We start from the raw sequence: 20,574 nt of genomic DNA, 5'->3' as shown, positions 1-20,574 counted from the left end.
TTTATGGTATCCCACAAATGTCCCAGGACTTCGATGTTATAAGGTTCAACTGTCTGAACTTATAATAAAAGGTTCCCAGTAATAATCAATATTTATACTTGTTCGGTCAGTATGTTTCACTTAATGCGACTTAGTAAACTTCAAACTTATGAATAACTTCAGGAAGGAAGGATTGAAGATACTCTGCTGTATTTTGGAATTATGCACGACTTCCCCTTTGTTTTCTATAACGCTATTCCAGAAAAATTTATTATAAGAACTCATATTTTAAAAGAAAATGTGGAATATAAAGTTAGTATTTCTAAATTATATAATGGCTCGCATCAGAAGGAACTTTGCCTTTGTCAAGAGTTGTTTGGTATTGCACTACTTTTAAACAAAAGCATTGCGGATTAATCTGCTCTTTATTTTAAAGATGAGACAAATGACAGATTCTTTGAGGACTTAATGGTTCTCTATTAGATAGGGGGGGGGGCTCTGGTAACAATTTTTAAACAGTGGAATGAAGTTGCTCGATGTGCACTGTTATGTGGAATATAAAGTTGGTATTTATAAATTATATAATGGCTAACATTATGTAATATTATTTTCGCCTTTTCCGGATTGGGAAAACTAAGAATGGCATCGCCAAAAGATTACCCTTTTGACCTTTGTTTAAAAGTAGTGAATACCAAGCAGCACACGATAAAACAAAGTTTTTTCTGTTATAGGCATTAGCATCGTTGCATTTATTACGAAATTTAAACTCTGAGAGCCATAAAAACAAAAAAGGACGAAAAAGTCCTCCTTCTCTCATGATAACGAAAAGTTCAAAACAGCATTGCCATTCTGAGATTTTATTCAGTGGTTTTTTTTTATTCCACTAAAAGAAAATCCACAAAGAGTGATCCGATTCAGACCAAGTTGGTGATGATGTTAAGGACTATAACGTAAATATTATGAAAATTAATATCGGGTGTGACTCATGTGCTTGAATACAAGAGCGCTGGCTCACTTGGCGTGCATTCGGTCGAAGGGATATTGGATGTCATCTTATGGCATTCTAATTTAGGTCCACTTGAACTCTCAATTGAAGGATCGAAAGTATAAGTATCGAATTTTGGGAACGCGCCTTTCAATCATGTTCAAAGACACGTTCGATCGAGAACCGATGTGGTTATCTCGAGGAGGAGGGCATTTCGTCTTGAAGAGCCAATCTGGTAATGTTAGCCGATATATGGACGAATGTGATTATCTCTTCTTGGAACATCGCATTACCCATATTCGCCAAAAAAACTGGGTGACCACTGAACTGAATTTTTGTTTCCTACCCATCGTCGTGCACGACACCACTGAAGATTCGCGCCTGAGGAAGGGTCCAAAGTGGGGGGAGGTTGTTGCATTTGTATGTATTCTACACATACAAATTAATTTTGTGGGGTCCTTGTCAGATCACTAATTCGGCTATGATTTTAAATAAAAATACCATGAAAGCTCTTGGCATGAAAGCTTGTCTTGTTGAAACAGAATTTGAACTCAACCTTTTCCGCAAGACATGGAAGTACAGTGATTGTTCCTAGCTGCGAGTTAAAAAATAATAATAATAAATAAAATAAAATAATAATAATTAATCTAATTTTCTCTCTCTGGTAAAATTATCAGCCATCATCATACAAGAAATTTTATAGCCACATGTGCAAAAAGCTTGAATAAATAGTAATTACATTTCATTTTTATTTCAGACACAAGGTAATCGCCATAGTTCCAGAAAATCAAAGTCAGCTTCAGTTTATTTCTACAATAGTGGATGAATTTAAAGTAAAGTATTTCGTTGAAGTATCTTCGGTTTGTGTGTGTGTGTGTTTGACTAGGGAGTTCCATTTTTATTTTTTTGTAGAAAATGTTTTGTATGATTTTTCTCTGGTACAGTAGAGATATCCGTCCTTGATACAAATCCTACAACAGCGCCACGAGAACGTACACCTGTTAAAAGTTCTGATAATATCTTTGATATTCAATGCAATCAGTACATTCGCGTGGACTTTGCAATGTTTTAATAAGCACCCTCTCTCTTAACCAACGTTATCTTTGTTACAGCTGATTAAAGAAAAAAATGGCTTTTTAGAAAACTATTTTGCAACTATAGTAATATAATTACTTATTACATAAATAAAAAATAAGTAACCAGAGATTATTTAGTAATTCTTAATAAAGTTTCTCTAAGTATCCATATCTTAAAATGCGATAGGCAGCATTCGCCCAACCACAAATTAACCCAGATCCGTTACACCGTGACGCTTTTAAACACGAATTAATATGCATAGTACAATGCATCCCATACTTTTATGGAATATCATTAAAAAACAGTTACGGACAAAACCTAAATAAGTTTGGAACATAGCACAGCTAATTCCGACTCCTTCGTTAATTAAAAACTGGACATTGTATACCGTCGTGTTTCGAGGGGCATATTATCAATAAATAGTAATAAAACAATATATATCAGATATTTTAATTACTAGCGATTACAATTATATTACTTACAAATTTTTATTATCATTTAGTCCAATACTGCTTAGACATCAAAGTAATAACGTTTTAGCTAAGGTAATCTAAGGTCCTCTGTTTCAAAACACATCACAAAAAAGACAAATCTTTAAAATCTAAAATGAATTGGTAATTATAAATCAAAACGTCTCCATGGAAAATTCTAATTTATAACTTTCTTTTTTTTTTCAGCTTGACCTCTGGAATAATCCTAAGGCAGTAGGAAATCCTGTTCTGATCCACCTGAATCCATCGGACACGGGTGTAATGCCAGTTCTGAAAAAATCAGGCATGTCTGTTGAAGTCACTATTAGCGACCTCCAGAGGCAAGTGATGGAATTATGAGCTATAGTTAACGATATAACGAGGACCTGAACCTGATTTATATATTTGATGAAAAAGTCGATCTAAATATTGATGAAAAGTATATGATAATGGGACGAGGAACTGCATTGCTATTTTTTTAAAAAAAGGAATAGTATATTGTATACATTGTTATTTATTTCATAATGTACTGTGTTTAGTGGCTTGCAAAATTGTTAAGCAATATCTATTCGATTCAATTGTAATTTGTTGATAGAAGTCCTCGTTGTTCGTTGGAGTTAAGTTACTTTCCCAGAACCGCATCGAACAAGAAAATCATAAATGTTTGGATATAATCAAAATATAACTGTATAGTATTGCTTTTGGTTGAATTCCTTAGTGTTATCTTTCTGTTTCATCGTTAAAATTAATGAATTCATCATGAATGTTCATTACTTTGCGTTCAAATGTCTATCCAGAATATAATTCATTCAATTATATTACAACTTATTTGGTTCTCTAGGGCCATTGATGACGAAAATGTACACAGTGCGCCCACAAATGCGGCTATGAAAAGAGCGACAGATTTCAATCTTGAGATTTACCACAATATGCTGGAGGTACGTTGTGTAAAGATGGAAGCAATGATCTGGTCTTGCTTTAGAGCAGCGGTTCCCAAACTACTGAGATCTACGGATCTCTTCAAAAAGCAAAACGTTTGCAGACCCCTTCAAGAAACAAAAAGTTTGTGTACCCCTACATATACATGTCGCGGACCCTCTGGGATTGGTCTACGGATCCCAGTTTGGGAAACGCTGCTTTAGAGCATTGGTATGGCATTTTGAAGCTTTAATTTAAATTTTTCACTACGACCCTTCGAGCTGCCTATTTTTATGCAAATAGGAGAACACATTATAAGAGATACAATCAATAAATAAAGTTAGTGTTTATTATGATCATAGAAAATATGTTTACATAATCTATAATGAGAGAACCGAACCCCTATCAACTTAGTGAATGATCATTGCATAATACAGTACTGTATCAATAATTTACCTACTATTTCCTTGTCACTTTCTCAATGATGGGTTGGTTCCGTTTAAGATTTGCGCCAAACTCGACTATATCCATGAAGCATCAGCATAGAACTGAGTTTTGATTTTTTATTGCCTTTCAACAAATAACACACAGATGGATCCCAGTTCTTATGTTTCTTAAATTAATAACAAAGAATATTTTCTTCATTTCTTTAACATAAAATTCTAATTTTATTTTTCTCCTCATTGAGATATCCTAACTTAAAAAGTGTACTTATGTTTTTCGCATGCTGATCTCGCCCTCGGGATAAGAAATTTGATATACAGTTTTAAGAAAAAGAGACGTGGAATATTCCACCGTTCTTTTATGCTATTATGTGTACAGATGTGCAAAGCACTCCATTATTTTTTAAAAATAGGAGAAGAGTTTTATATTTCATGACAGCCTATGACAACACACTAGTTACAGTGAAAAAATTATTTGAAACAAACTTTGAAAATGAAATTTTCAAGTTTGTTTTTGCTACAAAACGATTTTATGCTCTGGCTGATAGTAAAATTAAAAATAACATTTTTTTCCCAGTTTTCGAGACTATGTCAATAATTTTCTTATACGCCAATAAGTCGGTCGATCTATAGGCCAAAACTTTCTTCCTAAATAGCCACATGTGAATACTGTCGCGGACAGAAAGTTGGCGAACTGGCTTTTGTTCAGTTTTGTTGGATGATCGGCAGAATTCTAACGAGTCTGTTCAAACGGTGTTGGAGAGGAAGCTCCGTTAAAATATTTTATTGAAATGTTCCTGCGATGCCCATGCCAACAACTCCATTAAAGATAACGGCTTAAACTGTTTGCATTGAGGAGGACTTAATCCCAGAGAACAACGAATGGTTATCAAAGAAGTATCGCGAGTCGTGGACGTGTCTAAAAGCACATTGAAAGGAATTAGAGACAAACTTTGAGTTTGCGAAGCATCTCCACTAATCTTGTCTAGACGGTAAATAAATACGCAGAAGGATAATCTGTTATAATGTGTCTGGGGATCTTCGAGACCGATTCTGTTACGATGCTTTTGTGAAATTGAGTACTTCTAGATGTCTTAAAAGAGTCGTAACAGGTGACGAATCCTGTCACGTGAGTTGATGCTTCAACTTCTCCTTTCTCAAAGGTTCTTCGAAGAAAGAAAGGCATATGTACAGATTTCCTTAGTTATTATACCAGTACGGAAAAAAAAAGGTTAAAGTCATCTAAAAGTGGATCTGCCAGAGATGGAGGAGAGGATTTCTGCAAGCTGGAGGAACGGCGAATAAGAGTACATAAGCTCTGCGAAAGGGAGCTGCTCTCCTAGTTTTTAAGTAAACCGCATTTCTTAAGAAAACTAGATTTCTGTTATTATAGGAATCTCATGCAGTTGTTTCTTTCAGATAAACAATTACTTGCATATCTTGGCTAAAGAACATACTAATCTTGTAACAGTCAACGCCATTGGTACAAGCTATGAAGGGCGCCCGATTAATTCAATTATGGTAAGTCATACTTAAAAATTCTCCTCTGAATTAATCAAATTATAGATATAATCAGTCCTTGTACTGTGACTGTTCTCAATTAGCATAAAAATGCAACATCCAGCAATATATATTAATTTAGATAGTGTTAGAACATGAATATGACGAAAAAGGAAAAAAAAAAGAAGATCATGAAATGTAAAACGTAATACCTTATTTTTCTTTTTAACGTTGTATTTCGTATTTTAGCGTGTTAGCTCATAGAATGCTTTTTTGATAACTCAAAATTATTATTTGAGCAGAATGAAAGACAGCTTTCATTAACTCAGTAAGGTTTATCAAAAGTATTCTTTCTTCTTTTTATTTTGGACGCTACACTCTTTTTCGAAATAATATATATATTTTTTTATCATATGAGGCTAGTTTGTGAAATGGGACACCTTTCATGAGTTGATTAATGTGATGGGAAACCACCCAGTTTCCAGGAGGGAAAAATATCGTGCAACACCTCCTCACACCAACTTACTCGACCACGGTGTGAAAAAAGCTCATAAAAATTCTCCTTCCTGACGAAATTCGGACCCAAGAATTTTTTTTTTCCTGGTGCGGATGTATATGAGATATCTATTGGCATTAAGATTACGAGGATAGTTGCCCAGAGAAAGTTTTTTTCGGAATTACTTTAATGGAGTCTCCTTAGGTGATAATGGCATTTGGGTATTTCGTATTTGCCAGATTCAGGTTGACGTAAAATAACGTTTCCCTCAGTTTGCGCGTCTCACTAGCTGCATAAGAGATGTTCCCTCCCTATCCTCCTTTGTTGATATTCGTCAACAATTCTCAAACATTTGATGGCCGGACAATGGCGTCTAATATGCTGTCATGCGACAATACCTACTATCCATGCAAGTTGCAAGAAAAGATGTTAAAGATGTTATAGCCTGTATTCACAATATTCAAAACCTGTTTAGGAGATAGGCACATTACCTGAAGAGGAGAAAAGAAGCTAGACTAATGTACTGTTAGCATAGTATCGGCTACATCACGATTTAGTACTCACTTTGAATGGACATTTCCGTATCGAGCAGAAAAATGCACGTCTAGTTTGTACCGCTTCACAAATACACTGTCGTAGCAATTTATTAGAGAACTCAGCGTTCCAATATCTCATCTAGGAAAATGAAACAGCTCCATGACGGCTACGTTATGTGCATCAAAGTTATAAGATGTTGTTGGTTTGTATTTTATTGGCGCATTAGCATCTCAGGCTATAATGCGCCAAGTTATAAGAAGACTGCGGGTGCTTAGGGGAGCCATTAAAAGTATCAACCTCCACTAGTGACATGATTATAAGTGCTCGCGCAAGGGTAATTTATTATGCCTAGTAACTGGAGGTCGTCCATCTATATTTACAAAACCAGCAAAGAGAACAAGTACGATCGAAAGAATATACTCCATCTGGGCCCAGATGTCTAGTCCACCGTCTGTGCAAAGTCCTTCGGATATTGTGTACACAGTGGGCTTTTATCCCAGGAATTCACGGTTACTTGGAAACACACGTATGATGTGACAACTTCTATTTGAAGATTTCTAAATAATTTGTGCATAAATGGATACATTATCTGAAATGACTTTGAAATGTATACATGTATTTATGTACTCCATAGAGCCCATACATTGAAAACATACATGTACATTAATGCTCGCGAAAGGATTAGCCCCCAATCTGTGCAGGGGAAGATTTTATAAACAATTGAATTAATTAATTTAATAATAATAATAATAATAATAATAAAAAGAGAGGTCACGATAATCCAGTGGTCACGAAGTCTGTCCACCAACTAGGTGGACCCGAGTTCAAATTCTGCCCCGGCGAGAAGCAGAAGTCATTTAATCGGCACTACCTCCCCAAGATCGTAGGGGCACCGTCTGATACCGCTCCCAATAAATGACGGCCCAACTGGACACAAGCCGAAGCTGAAACTGCTCTACCCCATAACTAATGTTGTACATTGCATTTTTTCCGGTATTTTATTTTTTTTTATTCCATCTTTGCTTCTCAGTGTACACTACGCTTTGAGGGTACAGGTTTTGTTTTTAATTTCAGAAACACGACTGTTCTTAATTGGTGGATTTGAAAAACAAAATTGCAATTTATAGTTAATCAGTTTAAATTACAATTTATAGTACTTACAGTTTTTCATAATATAGATTTTCCCCCATTCATCACAGATCACCAGTGGGAAGAGCGGATCGAAACCTAATATTGTCATCGAGTGTGGCATCCATGGAAGGGAATGGGCGGCTACATCTACTGGTCTCTACATCATCAATGAGGTAACTCATTTGGAATCATAATGATTGACTGCGCCATAAGGAAAAAGTTCTAAGTCATTACGTTGAAGAAATTTTCGAATTGTAATAATGATTGATTCGATAACTGCAAACCTTTTATTTATATTTCAAACGATTTATTAAATCAACATTCATATTCTTGCCAGGAGAATAAATGGCTGCCAATTTATTTTTCTGTTAGCTCGTCACAAAATACAAGTCCGACCCGGAAATCAAGAATCTCGTGGACAGCTACGAATTCCACATAGTCCCACAGGCTAATCCCGATGGATACGAATACTCCAGAAATCTCGTAAGTTTTTATAATTTCAATCTGTAGATTTGAATCGCTCTCTGATAGTAATTTCATTCGTTTATTTAATTAATTTATTTATTTATCTCAGTGAAGGAAACAATTTTAACACTTTCCGTAACAGCAAAAGAAATAATAAAGTTAGTTTTGGCATTAGTAAACTGCAGCCATTATCAACCAATTGCAGGATGGAAGCCTCCTCACCAATTTATGTTGATGGACCATAATCTGCCACGTCGGTCCAGTGCAGGTTGGTAGATCGACTGTACAGTATTTAGCAGTCAGGGGCTTGAACCTCTGTCTGCCGAAGGAGCGTGTATACTCCCGCTCCTGACCACTCGGCTATGGGGGCATCAGTATTTAAATAAAATAAGTAATGTTTATTGGTACCAGTAATCTAACGGTTTGTTACTCGTTTTCCTTACAATAGAATTCCAATAAAGCAGCATCGTTTTCAAACAGAATAGTCTGCCCTTAACAGCTCTCCTCTTGAGTCCCGAATCGGGATTTTTCGCTTGCCTACTTACTGAATACTTGATTCCCTTCAGTCTCATCCAGTAACGAATGAAGGTTTAGTTTGAGTTGTCATGCTCCATACATCTGAAACATGGAAGGAATCACCAGCTGAACTATGATTATTTAAAGTGACCTTGGAATGCACAAGCTGTACAAGCAATGAACTCATGCAATCCTGTGTAGTAGCATAGTCTAATATGCGTTTTTTGTTTTTGTTTTTTTTTTTTCAGAATCGTTTATGGAGAAAGACACGCACATTGAATCCTCAGTTTCCTCTGTGTTATGGAGCTGATGCAAACAGAAACTTCGACATCCATCATTGCGGTAAATAAAATTTAGCGATTCCAAATTGAATACTTAATACTTTCGTTAGGTACCATTTTTATATGGTGTATCTAGAATGTGTATTCTAAGTGGTGATGGTAAGTACATATTTTAATTTTGGCAATAATCTTATATTTTAAAATTTTTACTATCTATTTTATAAATGAAACGAATTAGAATCTTTCCAATATTCTGTCAATTTTACTTAAAATTAGGCGAGTTAACTGATAAAACATAAAAAGTCCAAACTTCTCCGCAATTCTCTGTGGTATAATGAATTGGTGGAAACTAAATCAATAAATAAAATAAAATAGAAAACAAAAAATTTTCAAGAATTGTTTCAGTTTATCACTTAGGGTGGGCCACATGTCAGTTTACCAAGAAGAAATACGATCTGCTGAGAAGTAATTATCAAAAACGGTTTAAACAATTCATTTAAATATAATAAATAACATTATGTAAATATAACATTAATATTAATTAAGTAGTATGGGCATGAAATTGAATTCAAGGTTTAAATTGTAAAAATTATTTCTCAGTAAGCTAACATATGAACCGCCCTGTGTATTTACCGGTAATTAAAATTAAATTTTAAGATTTTTATATTAACACTAAAATGGACAAATTTGAAAATAATAAATAAAAAAAAAAATATATATATATATATATATATTTTTTTAAATTATAAAATAGTTTATGCTATCTTGGCCTATTCAAGATTACGAATAGGAGAACTTTTACGTTATTGGCCGGGAAGAGTTAACTATCTAAAAATATTTTATTGATCGCATATCCGGAAGAATGAAGGACGCATCACCCAATCTCAATAATCTCTCGGCCAAATATCACTACGTAACGTGGATCAACTTCGTTAAAATATTTTCAACAGAGTGAACAAAAAGGTTACACGTTTTAGGAAATAAAATTTAATTACAAATTAATTATTAGCTTTGCTCATGCAAAGCAAACTGCGATATTCAAACTGCCCACCATTTACTTCTAGGCACTATTCACAGTGACTAACAGCTCGATGACAGCACCAATATAACATTTGGGACAACTTCGTGCAATTGATTATTTTCACCATCGCGCTTATTGCAGTGTGGCCGGTTTTCTGCTGTACACTTCAGTAGCCTACCGATAAGCATGTGGAGTCCATATAACTGTTCCTTCAAAAGTACAGTTCAACAAATTCCTCTGGCTGAGACACCGCACCGGATTGTAACTGGTGATAAATTCGCTGCCTTGTCTACATGAAAGTTTGGACCGTCAGGTTAAGCAATGCATACAATTATATCAGTTCACTCTACCACCGAGCAGGTGGGCAGGAGCAGCAGTGTGTAGCACCCGCTTCTTGATTAGACCGAGTTTCGAGCCTGTGACCACCAAATACGGAGGGTGCGGAAAGGTTAAGGAATGACCACCGCATATCCCTGGAGCAATATGGCCTTAGTTGCTAATGCTCCTAAAAACCAAATAACAAACAAACTACCACCGAGCTTGAATGTTGCCTCATCCGACCAAACTGTCTTGTTCGAAAACCTTGAATAATCGTCCATCTTCGTTCATCGTCCATCTTAAACCAAATTCAGGTCGGCGGTTGGGATCATCTTCATTCATATCGTGTATCAATTATTGCACTCGTACTTCGATTTTACAGTTATAACGCAAGCATAATATATTCACTTTTCTGACATTATCATAAATTTTTGTTCAGAGTGTTTTAAATAAAATTAATTTATTCGAATTAGTTACTTAAAGGCACTTTTTTCCAATTAATTACAGCAAACTAAAATATTGTATTTATTCATTTTAATGCGGAAATATTGAAAAATCAATCCGGTACTCGTATCAATGATCGCATTTGTTTTTTAAGATTATATGCAAAAAAGGGGATGACATTTCTTTCTTTATAAGATGTTTGCAGGATTGTCTTGTCCTTTAACCTGTTTTTGCGCCCAGCAGGATATAAACTGAACGGATATTGTCTTATTCTCACACAGAACAAACTCGCCTTTGCAACTAGTTGCCTCTAGTATTGCACTACTTTCAAACACGCTGTCATTAACAATCTGATCTTTTACACAAATGGTCAGTTTACCTATAAAAAAAGCTTACCTGGGCATTTGTTTAAAAGACTGCTGTGACAGCCTATTTCAAAACTAACTAGTCCTTCTTCAGATGGCAAGGCCCTCGTGGGTAGCACGGTTGGTAAGATCGACGTCCTTCCCACATCGGGTAGAAAAGACTTGAGTTCGAATCCGTCGATGACGGTAGGAATTTTTATGGGCCTTTTTCACAACGTGACTGAGTTAGTCGGTCTCAGGCGAGGGTAGCATGGTTTTTCTCTCTCAGAAACTCGGATTTTCATCCAGCAAAACAGAAAATCCACCTCAGAACACACGCAATTTACAGACAATTTACCCGGAGCAACATGGTCTTAGTTACCGATGCTCCTAAAATCCAATAACAATATCAGGTCTTTAGTGACCCTTAGTGACAAGACAAAACAGTCGTAAGGTTTTTCGCTTCCATGCGGTATACGAAATCAGTTTTCAATCAGCTAAAACTATCTGCTGATAGTAGTTCAATATCACGGCAACTCGTTATAAAGGCAAATTCGTTCTACTCTGGGAATTAAAAAAAAAAAAAAAAAAAAATATATATATATATATATATATATATATATATGAAAGGACAAATAGTCATTATTAAATGTTTACAGATGTAAATAGATTCAGCTGCTTGTAGTTAATATTTATTGAAATGGACTCTTCTAAAGCCGCTCAATCATTAGGTGTACTTTAAAATCAGGCACTGCCAATCCTGAGGGTGCCAGATTTTAAACAGTTTGTAGGGTTGTTTTTTTTTTTTTTTTGCATCTAATTTTAGCCGATACTAAAAATGACGGTCTGCTAAAGACGTCGATACCTAGGCCAGGGGTCGGCAACTTGCGGCTCTTTAACTTTTATCTCACATGAAGCACAATTTAAAATGGAGTTAGAGGACTTAAAAATCAAGGACATGTGGGTGCACGACTAAAATGCCTTAAAACTGAAATTGAGGATTTGGAAAGGCAAAAGGGAAAGGCTGCCCTTGAATTCTACACAAATGGACGGCAATAGACGAGTTGAAAAGGCAAGACCAAATTGCGTGGAGTAGAGGACAAGTATGTAAATTTGAAAATATTTGCGTTTGGACTTCCCTCAGTTCTTTTTCCGACGTATTTCTGCGGGCAAATATTTTCGAACATGAACTTTATTAAAAATAAACCAAGAAACTGTCTGAATAATGCGAGTCTCTCAGCAAGTTTAAAGATGAAAATTACGGCATACTCGTCTGATGTTGAGAGACTCGCTCAAGAAGTTCAACAGCAAAAGTCACATTAATTCGTACCTAATTAGATGTTTGTTACGTTGTTTTCAGTATTAATAAATAATATTTCAAAAAATATATATTTTTAATAAAACACCTTCCCACTCTATTCCATTTCTTAAAAAACTTCCCCTACCCCCAGTTTGAGTTGAGGTACGGCTCTTCAGATCCTCTCTTTTTTAATTAGATCAAAAATGGTTCTTCACTCAAAAAAGGTTGCCGACCGTTGACCTAGGCGGTATTAAAAGTGGTGCAATACCTAGGCATCTCGCTGTAAAGGACGTTTACAGGTCAGTTAAATACTGTCTGAGATAAAATAACAGAGAAGTTGAGGCCCTCCTACTTTTCATAAATATAATCTACCTATCAACACTCACTGTTGGTAGGTTGAGCAAAGTGGAGTAAATCCACTTTGCTTTTACATGAACTCCCATCTACTTCTGACACTCTCTCTCTCTCAGGGTAACTCGGAAAATTTTTTTTTTTGGCTGGTGCAGCATAAGCCTCAGGCTTCCTTGCACTACGTGACTAGTAATAATAATAACAACTTTTGATCTCTAGAGATTTATAAATGGTTAGTGAATTTTATATTCATTTTTCATTTTAGTAAGCCAACATAAAAGTTATGTAATTAAAAAATAATAATAATTAAAATTGGTTTTCCCATACTGCCTTTCAAGAATGATGCCTTACATCTTCTAGGTGTTGGAACTAGTACCGATCCTTGTGATGAGACCTACTGCGGAGCTTTTCCCTTCTCTGAGAAAGAAAGTCAAGCCATTCGAGATCTTCTTCAAATGACGAGCTCTAATAATAAAGCTTACTTCTCACTGCACGCCTATTCTCAATTGTGGATGAGTCCTCATGGGTACACCAAAGATTTACCCGATAACTATGAAGACTTAGTAAGCATTATTCCCTATGTTTAATACTTCTAACATGGACTACAGTTTGTTTGGAGGTTTACACTGAATGATCACTGAATTATGACCACCCCTATGAAAACTAAATGCAACCCGTTGACCACGTGAAGCGAGAGTGCGGAGTTAGTCGACCTACGTAGCATAGATAAGGTGTCAGAGGTTCAGTAAGCAGCAAAATTCCGAGCGTGATGGGTAAAAGGAAGGATTTATCGGACTTTCATAAAGAACAGATTGTGGGTTCTCGACGAGCTGGTGCCTCGATTTCCCAAACGGCTGAACTGGTGGGGTGTTCGAGAGCCGCCGTAGATGAAGTGTACCAGGACTGGCGTCAAAATGGTCAAATAATGACCCGAGTAAAAATTGCAAAGGTCAGCGAAAGATTGAAGTTAGAGGTGAGTGCTGGGTCCGACGACTAGTACAGGCGCAGCACTGTTCAAGGGTTGACTACCCAATACAACATGGGCCAACCCGAAACAATATCTAGCATGACCATTTGTCGCACACTCGCACGTATAGGCTATACCAGAAGATGATCCTCTCCTAACCAAGGTGCATTGGCGTAAAAGACTTGCCTTGTGCAAAAAGCATGCAAGTTGCACGTCAGAAGACTGGATGAAGGTGTGCTGGTCGGATGAGGCACATTATGTACTCCGCACTATGGATGGTCGTGTACGGATTTGGCGTCAACAACATACGGCTCTTGATCCATCATGCATGGTTTCAAAAGTGCAGGCCGGTGGAGGCAGTTGTATGGTGTGGAGCATGTTTCATTGGCAGGAACTTGGACCCCTGGTTCATGTGGAACAACGTATCAGTGGTCTCCGCTATCGTCAACTGCTTGCTGACTGTGTACACTTTTTCCCGAATGGCGATGGTGTCTTCTAAGATGACAATGCGCCGAGCCATCGGGCACTTGTTGTGCAGGAATGGTTTGAGGAACACAGTTCTGACTTCCAGCATATCGATTGGCCTCCAAACTCCACCGATATCAAGCTCATAGAGCACTTGTGGGACAGTATGGAAAGACATATCGGGCGTCTGGATACACCAATCACCTCCATACCTGCATTGCTGACCGCATTACACACAGCTTGGTTGGCCATACCTCCCGAATGCTTCCGACAGCTTGTTGTATCAAGGCCACGTCGGATAGCTGCTGTACTGAGGACAAAAGGGTAGGACCTACGAAGTATTCGATAGGTGGTCATAATTCAGTGATCACTCAGTGTATTAGGCGCATCGGCATCTGTGGCCATAGTACGCCAGTGGACGACAGTACTGCAAACAGTAAAAATATAACTCGGATTTTTATTTATGAAAATTCATAATTGGCTGACTTCTATTATTACAGGACTAGTCAGACACAGTTCAATGTGTCTGACTAGTCTAATTATTTTTTTAGTTAACAACTGTATAATTATTTTTGCAAAATAGGAGAAAGTAGGTACTGCTGGTGTTAATGCTCTAAAAGCGGTTCACGGTAAAGTCTTTGAGTTTGGAACCATAGCAAACGTAATCTGTAAGTATCTTTCCCGTTTATGTTATACTAGTCCATATATTAAATTACAAATAAGTTGCTAGTAGCTCTTTATGTTTGAAATATATGTATGAGAGATTTAAATATAGTGATTTTATTACAGGCGACGAATATTTTTTAAAATAAAAGGTTAAAATACGCTTAAAAATTTACTTTTCAATTTCTTTTACATAAATTTGAATAAATTATAAAGATAATATGCTTAATTGTGTTCACTGTCTTATGTTAAGTGCATAATGATTCTGTTGGCTAAGGGCAGCATGGAACAAAATTTTACAATGAAATCGGTTATTCCATCTTGCATGCTTGTTTGCAGGAAGTTGTATAATTACAATTTAATTTACGCAAATAGTAATTAGTATAGAAGAAAAAACATTTCACTGAGTGGATTTCGAAATAAAATAATTAATTGTTGCCGATCTTAGATATACAGATAGAGTAATTAAAAAAAGTAAGAAAGGTTTATGGCTGTTATAAACTAGGTTACAACTGCTGAACAAACGTATCTCTAGAAAGGAGAATATTCAAATTCAATATTCAAAAGCAGAGCCAATCAGCATAATACAGCTTTCTCTCGAGGCCGCGAAGTTGATCACAGACATTCCATTCTGTAAAATTATGAGGACGTCAGTGAGCGCTTAGCTCTCACAAACGTCCTCCCGATTTCATAGCGTCACAAAATTTGTCGCCATTAAGTTGCTTTGGAGAAAAATACTTCCTGTGTAGTTGTAACTAGTCTGTAACCTCCAATATCCGTTGTGGAAGGTCGTGACTCCTGTATTATATTTAAGACATAAACTGTTAGTAGGACCGGAATATCACCGTTGCAACATAGGCTACATTTAGATGTAAAACTCTGGATTAGTTGGAAGCTTGGTTTGCCAGTAGAGAAACACAAAATTTATGGATTCCAGGTAAGAATTTCATTTAAAAGACGAAACTACTATTGTAGGGCAATCTGTGAAATTCGCAAGACGCTGCAGGTAGACATGAAAACTCAAAATTAAGGTTTATGTAGATCAGGAAAAAAAAATCCTCTCTTTTAGAACAGCCCCTTCTAGTGAGCGATAGCGAAATATTCTCCCTCTGAAATTATCCGGTAATCCGCGTGTTGTTTAATATGGAAATTAGTACTGTATCTCTGTAAGGGAAAAAATACTAATTAACTTAGATAGCTAATTAATTTATGAATGACAAACCTTTTGATAAATTAATTTTTTTCCCTGTCTCACATAGATGAAGCTGCTGGGTCATCGGTGGACTACGCATATTCCAAACTGGGGATGAGAATGGCATTTGCATTAGAATTAAGAGATAAGGGAAAATTTGGTTTCATTTTACCCCCTCATCAGATTATCAACACGGGAAGAGAAACGTGGGCTGGTCTGAAAGCTGCCATTAAGGCCATCCCTTAGTTGTGATGAATGTAACATAAACATATTATTATCCTCGTAGAATAAAACGAACACAAAATTTATTCTCTGATTTCTTTCCAACGTTTGATTTTATCCAGACAAAATTTATTTATCACTATATATTATTTGTTTATAGATGATACACTATTAGTCAAATTAAATTACATTTTATTTGGCTAATAATTTCTTTCAACTTCCAGTGAAACTTCAACTGATCACATAACACGTATAGCCTAGAATTTCTTTAGAATAAATACATAAATTAAATATTTCTTCTAAATTAAAAGATTATTAAATATTTCTCATTCAGATATTACTCAATAACTGGAGTTTACAGAGAGAAAAACCGAGGGAGCCGCATATTACTTTTGCCAATTTTAAGATTGGCTTTCCACTGACCTGGATCTCCACAGATGAAAAGACATGAGTGATTCTCCTTTCTTCTTGTATTTAAAGAAACGCTTTCCTTATAATTTGGCCACTTCTAGATTAGACAGTCCATGTGATCCGCAGAAGTTTCATAAGTTAGTGATATCGAACCTATTTTAAATGATTCACTTTTGGACCTAAAATAACTGTGGTCTCCTTTCATTACAAATGCTTGGAACTAAGTTTCATTTTTTTTTTATGAACTTTGAAAATTGCCTACTAATCTATTGTGCTATAGTTCGACCGCCCTTCTCTTCTTCCTGGCTCTTTGGGAATTCATACTTAAAATAATTAAGGCAAAAATTGCAACACTCCATTTTTAACTTCTTTTATTTTTTTTTAATGAAAGTTGATTTTTTTTTTTTTTTTTTGCACAACGATAAAGTAGATCAGAAATATATAAAAATTTAAGTGTTTAGGTATTGCAAGATAACGTTTAGTCTGACGCGATGCCCTTCAGTCAAATATAGCATTTCCTCGCTAGTCTAAGTGAGTGTAACCTAAAAGTCCAAGATCGTGAAATAAGTTTGAAAATAAAGTCGAATTGTAATTCACTTGTCAGATATCCACTGAAAACTTTGAATAGGATGATAATTTATAGTTTATCATCTTTATCATTTTCTTCTGTCTTGGCGAAAATAAAATTGAAATATCTGAAGCAAAAATTTTTATAATCAAAACTCGTCTTTTGAGTTTCTATAAACCTCTGTATTATTTCATGATTGATATATTATAATACACACAGCACGGGTTGTAATTTTATTCAGTGACCATTTGTTTTGTGCGACACTTTATTTTAATGATATAGGAGCATTAATGATTGTCGCAGAACGTTGTAACATCAAATCCATTACAACGTTCTGTGACAATCTAATCAGCTAATCTATTAAAGGATGGCAGACAGCCAAAGCCTACTTGCACCAGTTCGTGTCCGGAGACCTTATTAGCAGTAGACTCTGCCTTTATGCTTACTGGCTTTCCTGTAACCGACAGTTTACTGGTGAAACTCAATAACCGTTTCGTTTCATGTCCCAGATTCTCCCCCCCCCCTTCCTTTTCTGATTTCGCAAATTAACTCAGTTTTTGGTGTGGGAAGATTTCTTTCGGAATCTGATTGTGCCACTTGGATTTACTTATCGTAATTTTTCCGCCGCCGTCATTCCATTAGTAATTTATCTAAATCCAGGGAAACCATCCAGCACCTTCTGTTTCCATGGAAACAGAAGCCACGTGCGAAGTATTTCATAACCTGGGGGTTTTATTTTTTGCTAACTGTTGTTAACTTCATTTTTTTTTCATTCTATTGCACGGCTGCTGTTCAAACTCTTCGTCTCTTTGAAAATGAGGCAGACATTTCTCGATATCCACGCGTTAGGGTTGTTAAGACGATAAAATTGCGAAATGACTGGCGAACTCATAGAAGAAGGGGATAGGGGAATTTCCGAAGTAAATTCCATTATTTTCTCAATTTGAGTAATTTCCGCGAATTTCCTTTGGCCTGCATATTAAAATGATTCTGACCGCTATGAAATTAGCATATTGGTTATATTCGTCTTCCTTTCGCACCGTGTGGAAAAGGCCGGGGTACAAATCCCGTCAATGACGCGAGAACCTATTATGGATTTCCAAACTGTGGCTGAGTTAGTCGGTCTCATGAAAGATTTCCCCCACCCCTTTCTTTCTTCAGAAAAAAACAAAAACCTGGAGAGACTGATAGCGTACATGGCACCACCCTCAGTAGTATATCAACCCGCCCCCAGCATTAAAAGTTATAAAAGAAACATGGATACAATTGACACGTTCTCAACTGCAGGAGTCTTGTTGCTATAGTTACTATTACTACAGGCAAACAAATGATGTCATCAAATAAACTTTTATATCATAGTCAATCGTGGTACAGCATATCTTCGATGTTTACTTGCGTTTCAGCTACCTACTTGACATTCAATGATGAAGTGTCCCCAAAAGCAAACTGCTTGATACACAACTCTCCCAGCCTCTGAAGAGTTTAGCAAACATCATCCAGTAGACCAATATTGATGTAATTGATTGCCCTACGGTTGTTATAATTGCAAAGAAAGCATTTCATAATTATCCAGGGCGAAGAAAAGTGATAGAGAGAGTAGTCTTAATTAAATATGAGTATGGTAATATGGAACATGATGTGACACTGGCGCACTGTAGTGGAGTCTATCTGAGTTAAGACATTATCAGTTGAACATTACGTCCAGTTGCCTATACAAATTGGCTTTTTTCTTCTTGCTTGACAGAAAAGCTTTGCAGTTAAAAATTGTGTGGCTACTTTATGGGATCCATGTAAAGCCTTTTAAATGATGAAGTGTATGCATGATTGAATAGGCTTCAAGTCTTTACAATGTCACCTAACATTTAATTAAAGATGCTATTTAAGAAGTATGGATGGTTTTACAGCTATCGGGATCTTCACAATTTAAATTTTTCAAGACTTCATTAAATTAATGCTGAAAATAGACTACTCAAAAGGAATATATTCAAGTCTTTGAATCTTGTTTAATTTGATTTGAATATATAGAATAACGGGGAGTAGATAGAATTGCCTCTCTTAATTAAGCCATTCATCAGCTGATCGAAGACTGTTTTAAATATTGCTATTGACAGCCAGAAAGTAGTTGAAATACAAGAAATGACACCATCAGGTGGTTCTGGTAATGTTATTTCTTGAATTTAAATTTTTATTTAAGACGTTATTTTTAAAACAGCTCTGGGGTTGTCATGTACGCAGATGATAAAAAAGAAACCTGTAACGATTCTAATATTAAAAAAGAAGCCTTTAACGATTCTGATCCGATCGATATTGCCGTGAATAGCATTGTTTTCTTATTTTAATTAGAATCCAGGAAGTTCTGCCTTCCATTTAAATTACTACGAAGAAAAAGTGCAAGCCCGCACACTTTTAAAGATAAATATTCAATTAAGAATTATAATCTTTTAATTTCAGATTTTTTTTTTTCTTTTGCATAAACTAGTTATTACTAAGAATAACTAGTTTATGCAAAATATGAGATATGTAGCATAGACCTGAAGTATTCCCAGACGTGATTTAAATAATAAATAGGAAGTGAGCCTTTCATGTTTTAAATTGTATGACATGAAATCTATTTATTACAAGAAATAAATTATGTATCGTCGAATCAAAAACAGGTATTATCTGGAGAGAGAGAGAAAAAAAAAGTGATGGTGCTGTCATTTTATTTGTAACTTGTTGAAGTTTTCATTTTCATTATCAGCAGTTCTCGATTTCATTTGGTATAAACAATACTCGCTTCAAATTTGAATGAAGTTACCGAGATAAGGGTAATTCTGGGATTTACACGCGAATCGTGGGGTGGGGGATATGGCAGCAATACGCCCGTTTCTGCGACTGAAAACGAACCCCAAGTCAAAACAAATAAGGTACTCTTTCAGGCCCACAAGAATAATTGGATGTCCCGCAATTAATTTTCTCCCTCCCTCCCTCCCGAAACTCTTTCTAGGAATGGTCCGGTTTCAGGCAATGTTATGATGTTGTTTTACGTTGGCATAAAACAACATCATAACATTGGCCTGCAGAATTGCTTGCTGATAAGTTTCGATTATCATACTTTTGGCATTTATGACTGGCATTGAATCGTTATGTTATATGAGGAAGAGGGTTAATTTAATTCTTGATAAAATATAAAATGATCTAAATATATATCAGAAACATTGGAGCCAACATTTTCCGCCCCCAGTGGTTGTTTTTTCCATCAGTTTGATTGCTTTGTCTGGAATCGATGCTACTTATGATAGCTATAATACAGTTATACACATGATGAAAAATTTTAATGTCTTCATCTTCTTCTTGGATTTCTCCGTTGTATCAATGGTTATCCTCGGCCTAATTTTTTTTTGTTATATTTTAATTTTGTTCCTGCACTCTTTTCTGTCCTACCAGTCCCCGTTGTTCAATTTCCTCTTTGCCATAGCCGCCCTCACTCCCTCCATCCTTGTGCTTCTAGGTCTTCCGCTCTTTTTCCTT

The 20,574-nt window shown here is 35.9% G+C and overlaps 1 protein-coding gene across 1 annotated transcript; it reads left to right on the top strand.

Moving 5' to 3' along the window:
• Positions 1-1,120: 1,120 nt before the first annotated feature.
• On the top strand, positions 1,121-16,109 carry LOC150082930 (carboxypeptidase B-like). The gene is made up of 11 exons (XM_090378327.1): positions 1,121-1,362; positions 1,722-1,824; positions 2,719-2,852; positions 3,353-3,449; positions 5,292-5,393; positions 7,605-7,709; positions 7,909-8,019; positions 8,766-8,859; positions 12,937-13,139; positions 14,592-14,676; positions 15,931-16,109. Exons 1-11 carry the CDS (start codon positions 1,121-1,123, stop codon positions 16,107-16,109), a joined length of 1,455 nt encoding a protein of 484 aa, XP_090234453.1.
• Positions 16,110-20,574: the final 4,465 nt, after the last annotated feature.

Source organism: Mastigoproctus giganteus, chromosome 7 (assembly GCF_048544385.1).
Source record: "Mastigoproctus giganteus isolate SK-2022 chromosome 7, ASM4854438v1, whole genome shotgun sequence".
Taxonomy (NCBI): Eukaryota; Metazoa; Arthropoda; class Arachnida; order Uropygi; family Thelyphonidae; genus Mastigoproctus; species Mastigoproctus giganteus.
The sequence above is the reverse complement of the archived record's forward strand: the minus strand, read 5'-3'. Positions and strand labels throughout refer to the sequence as shown.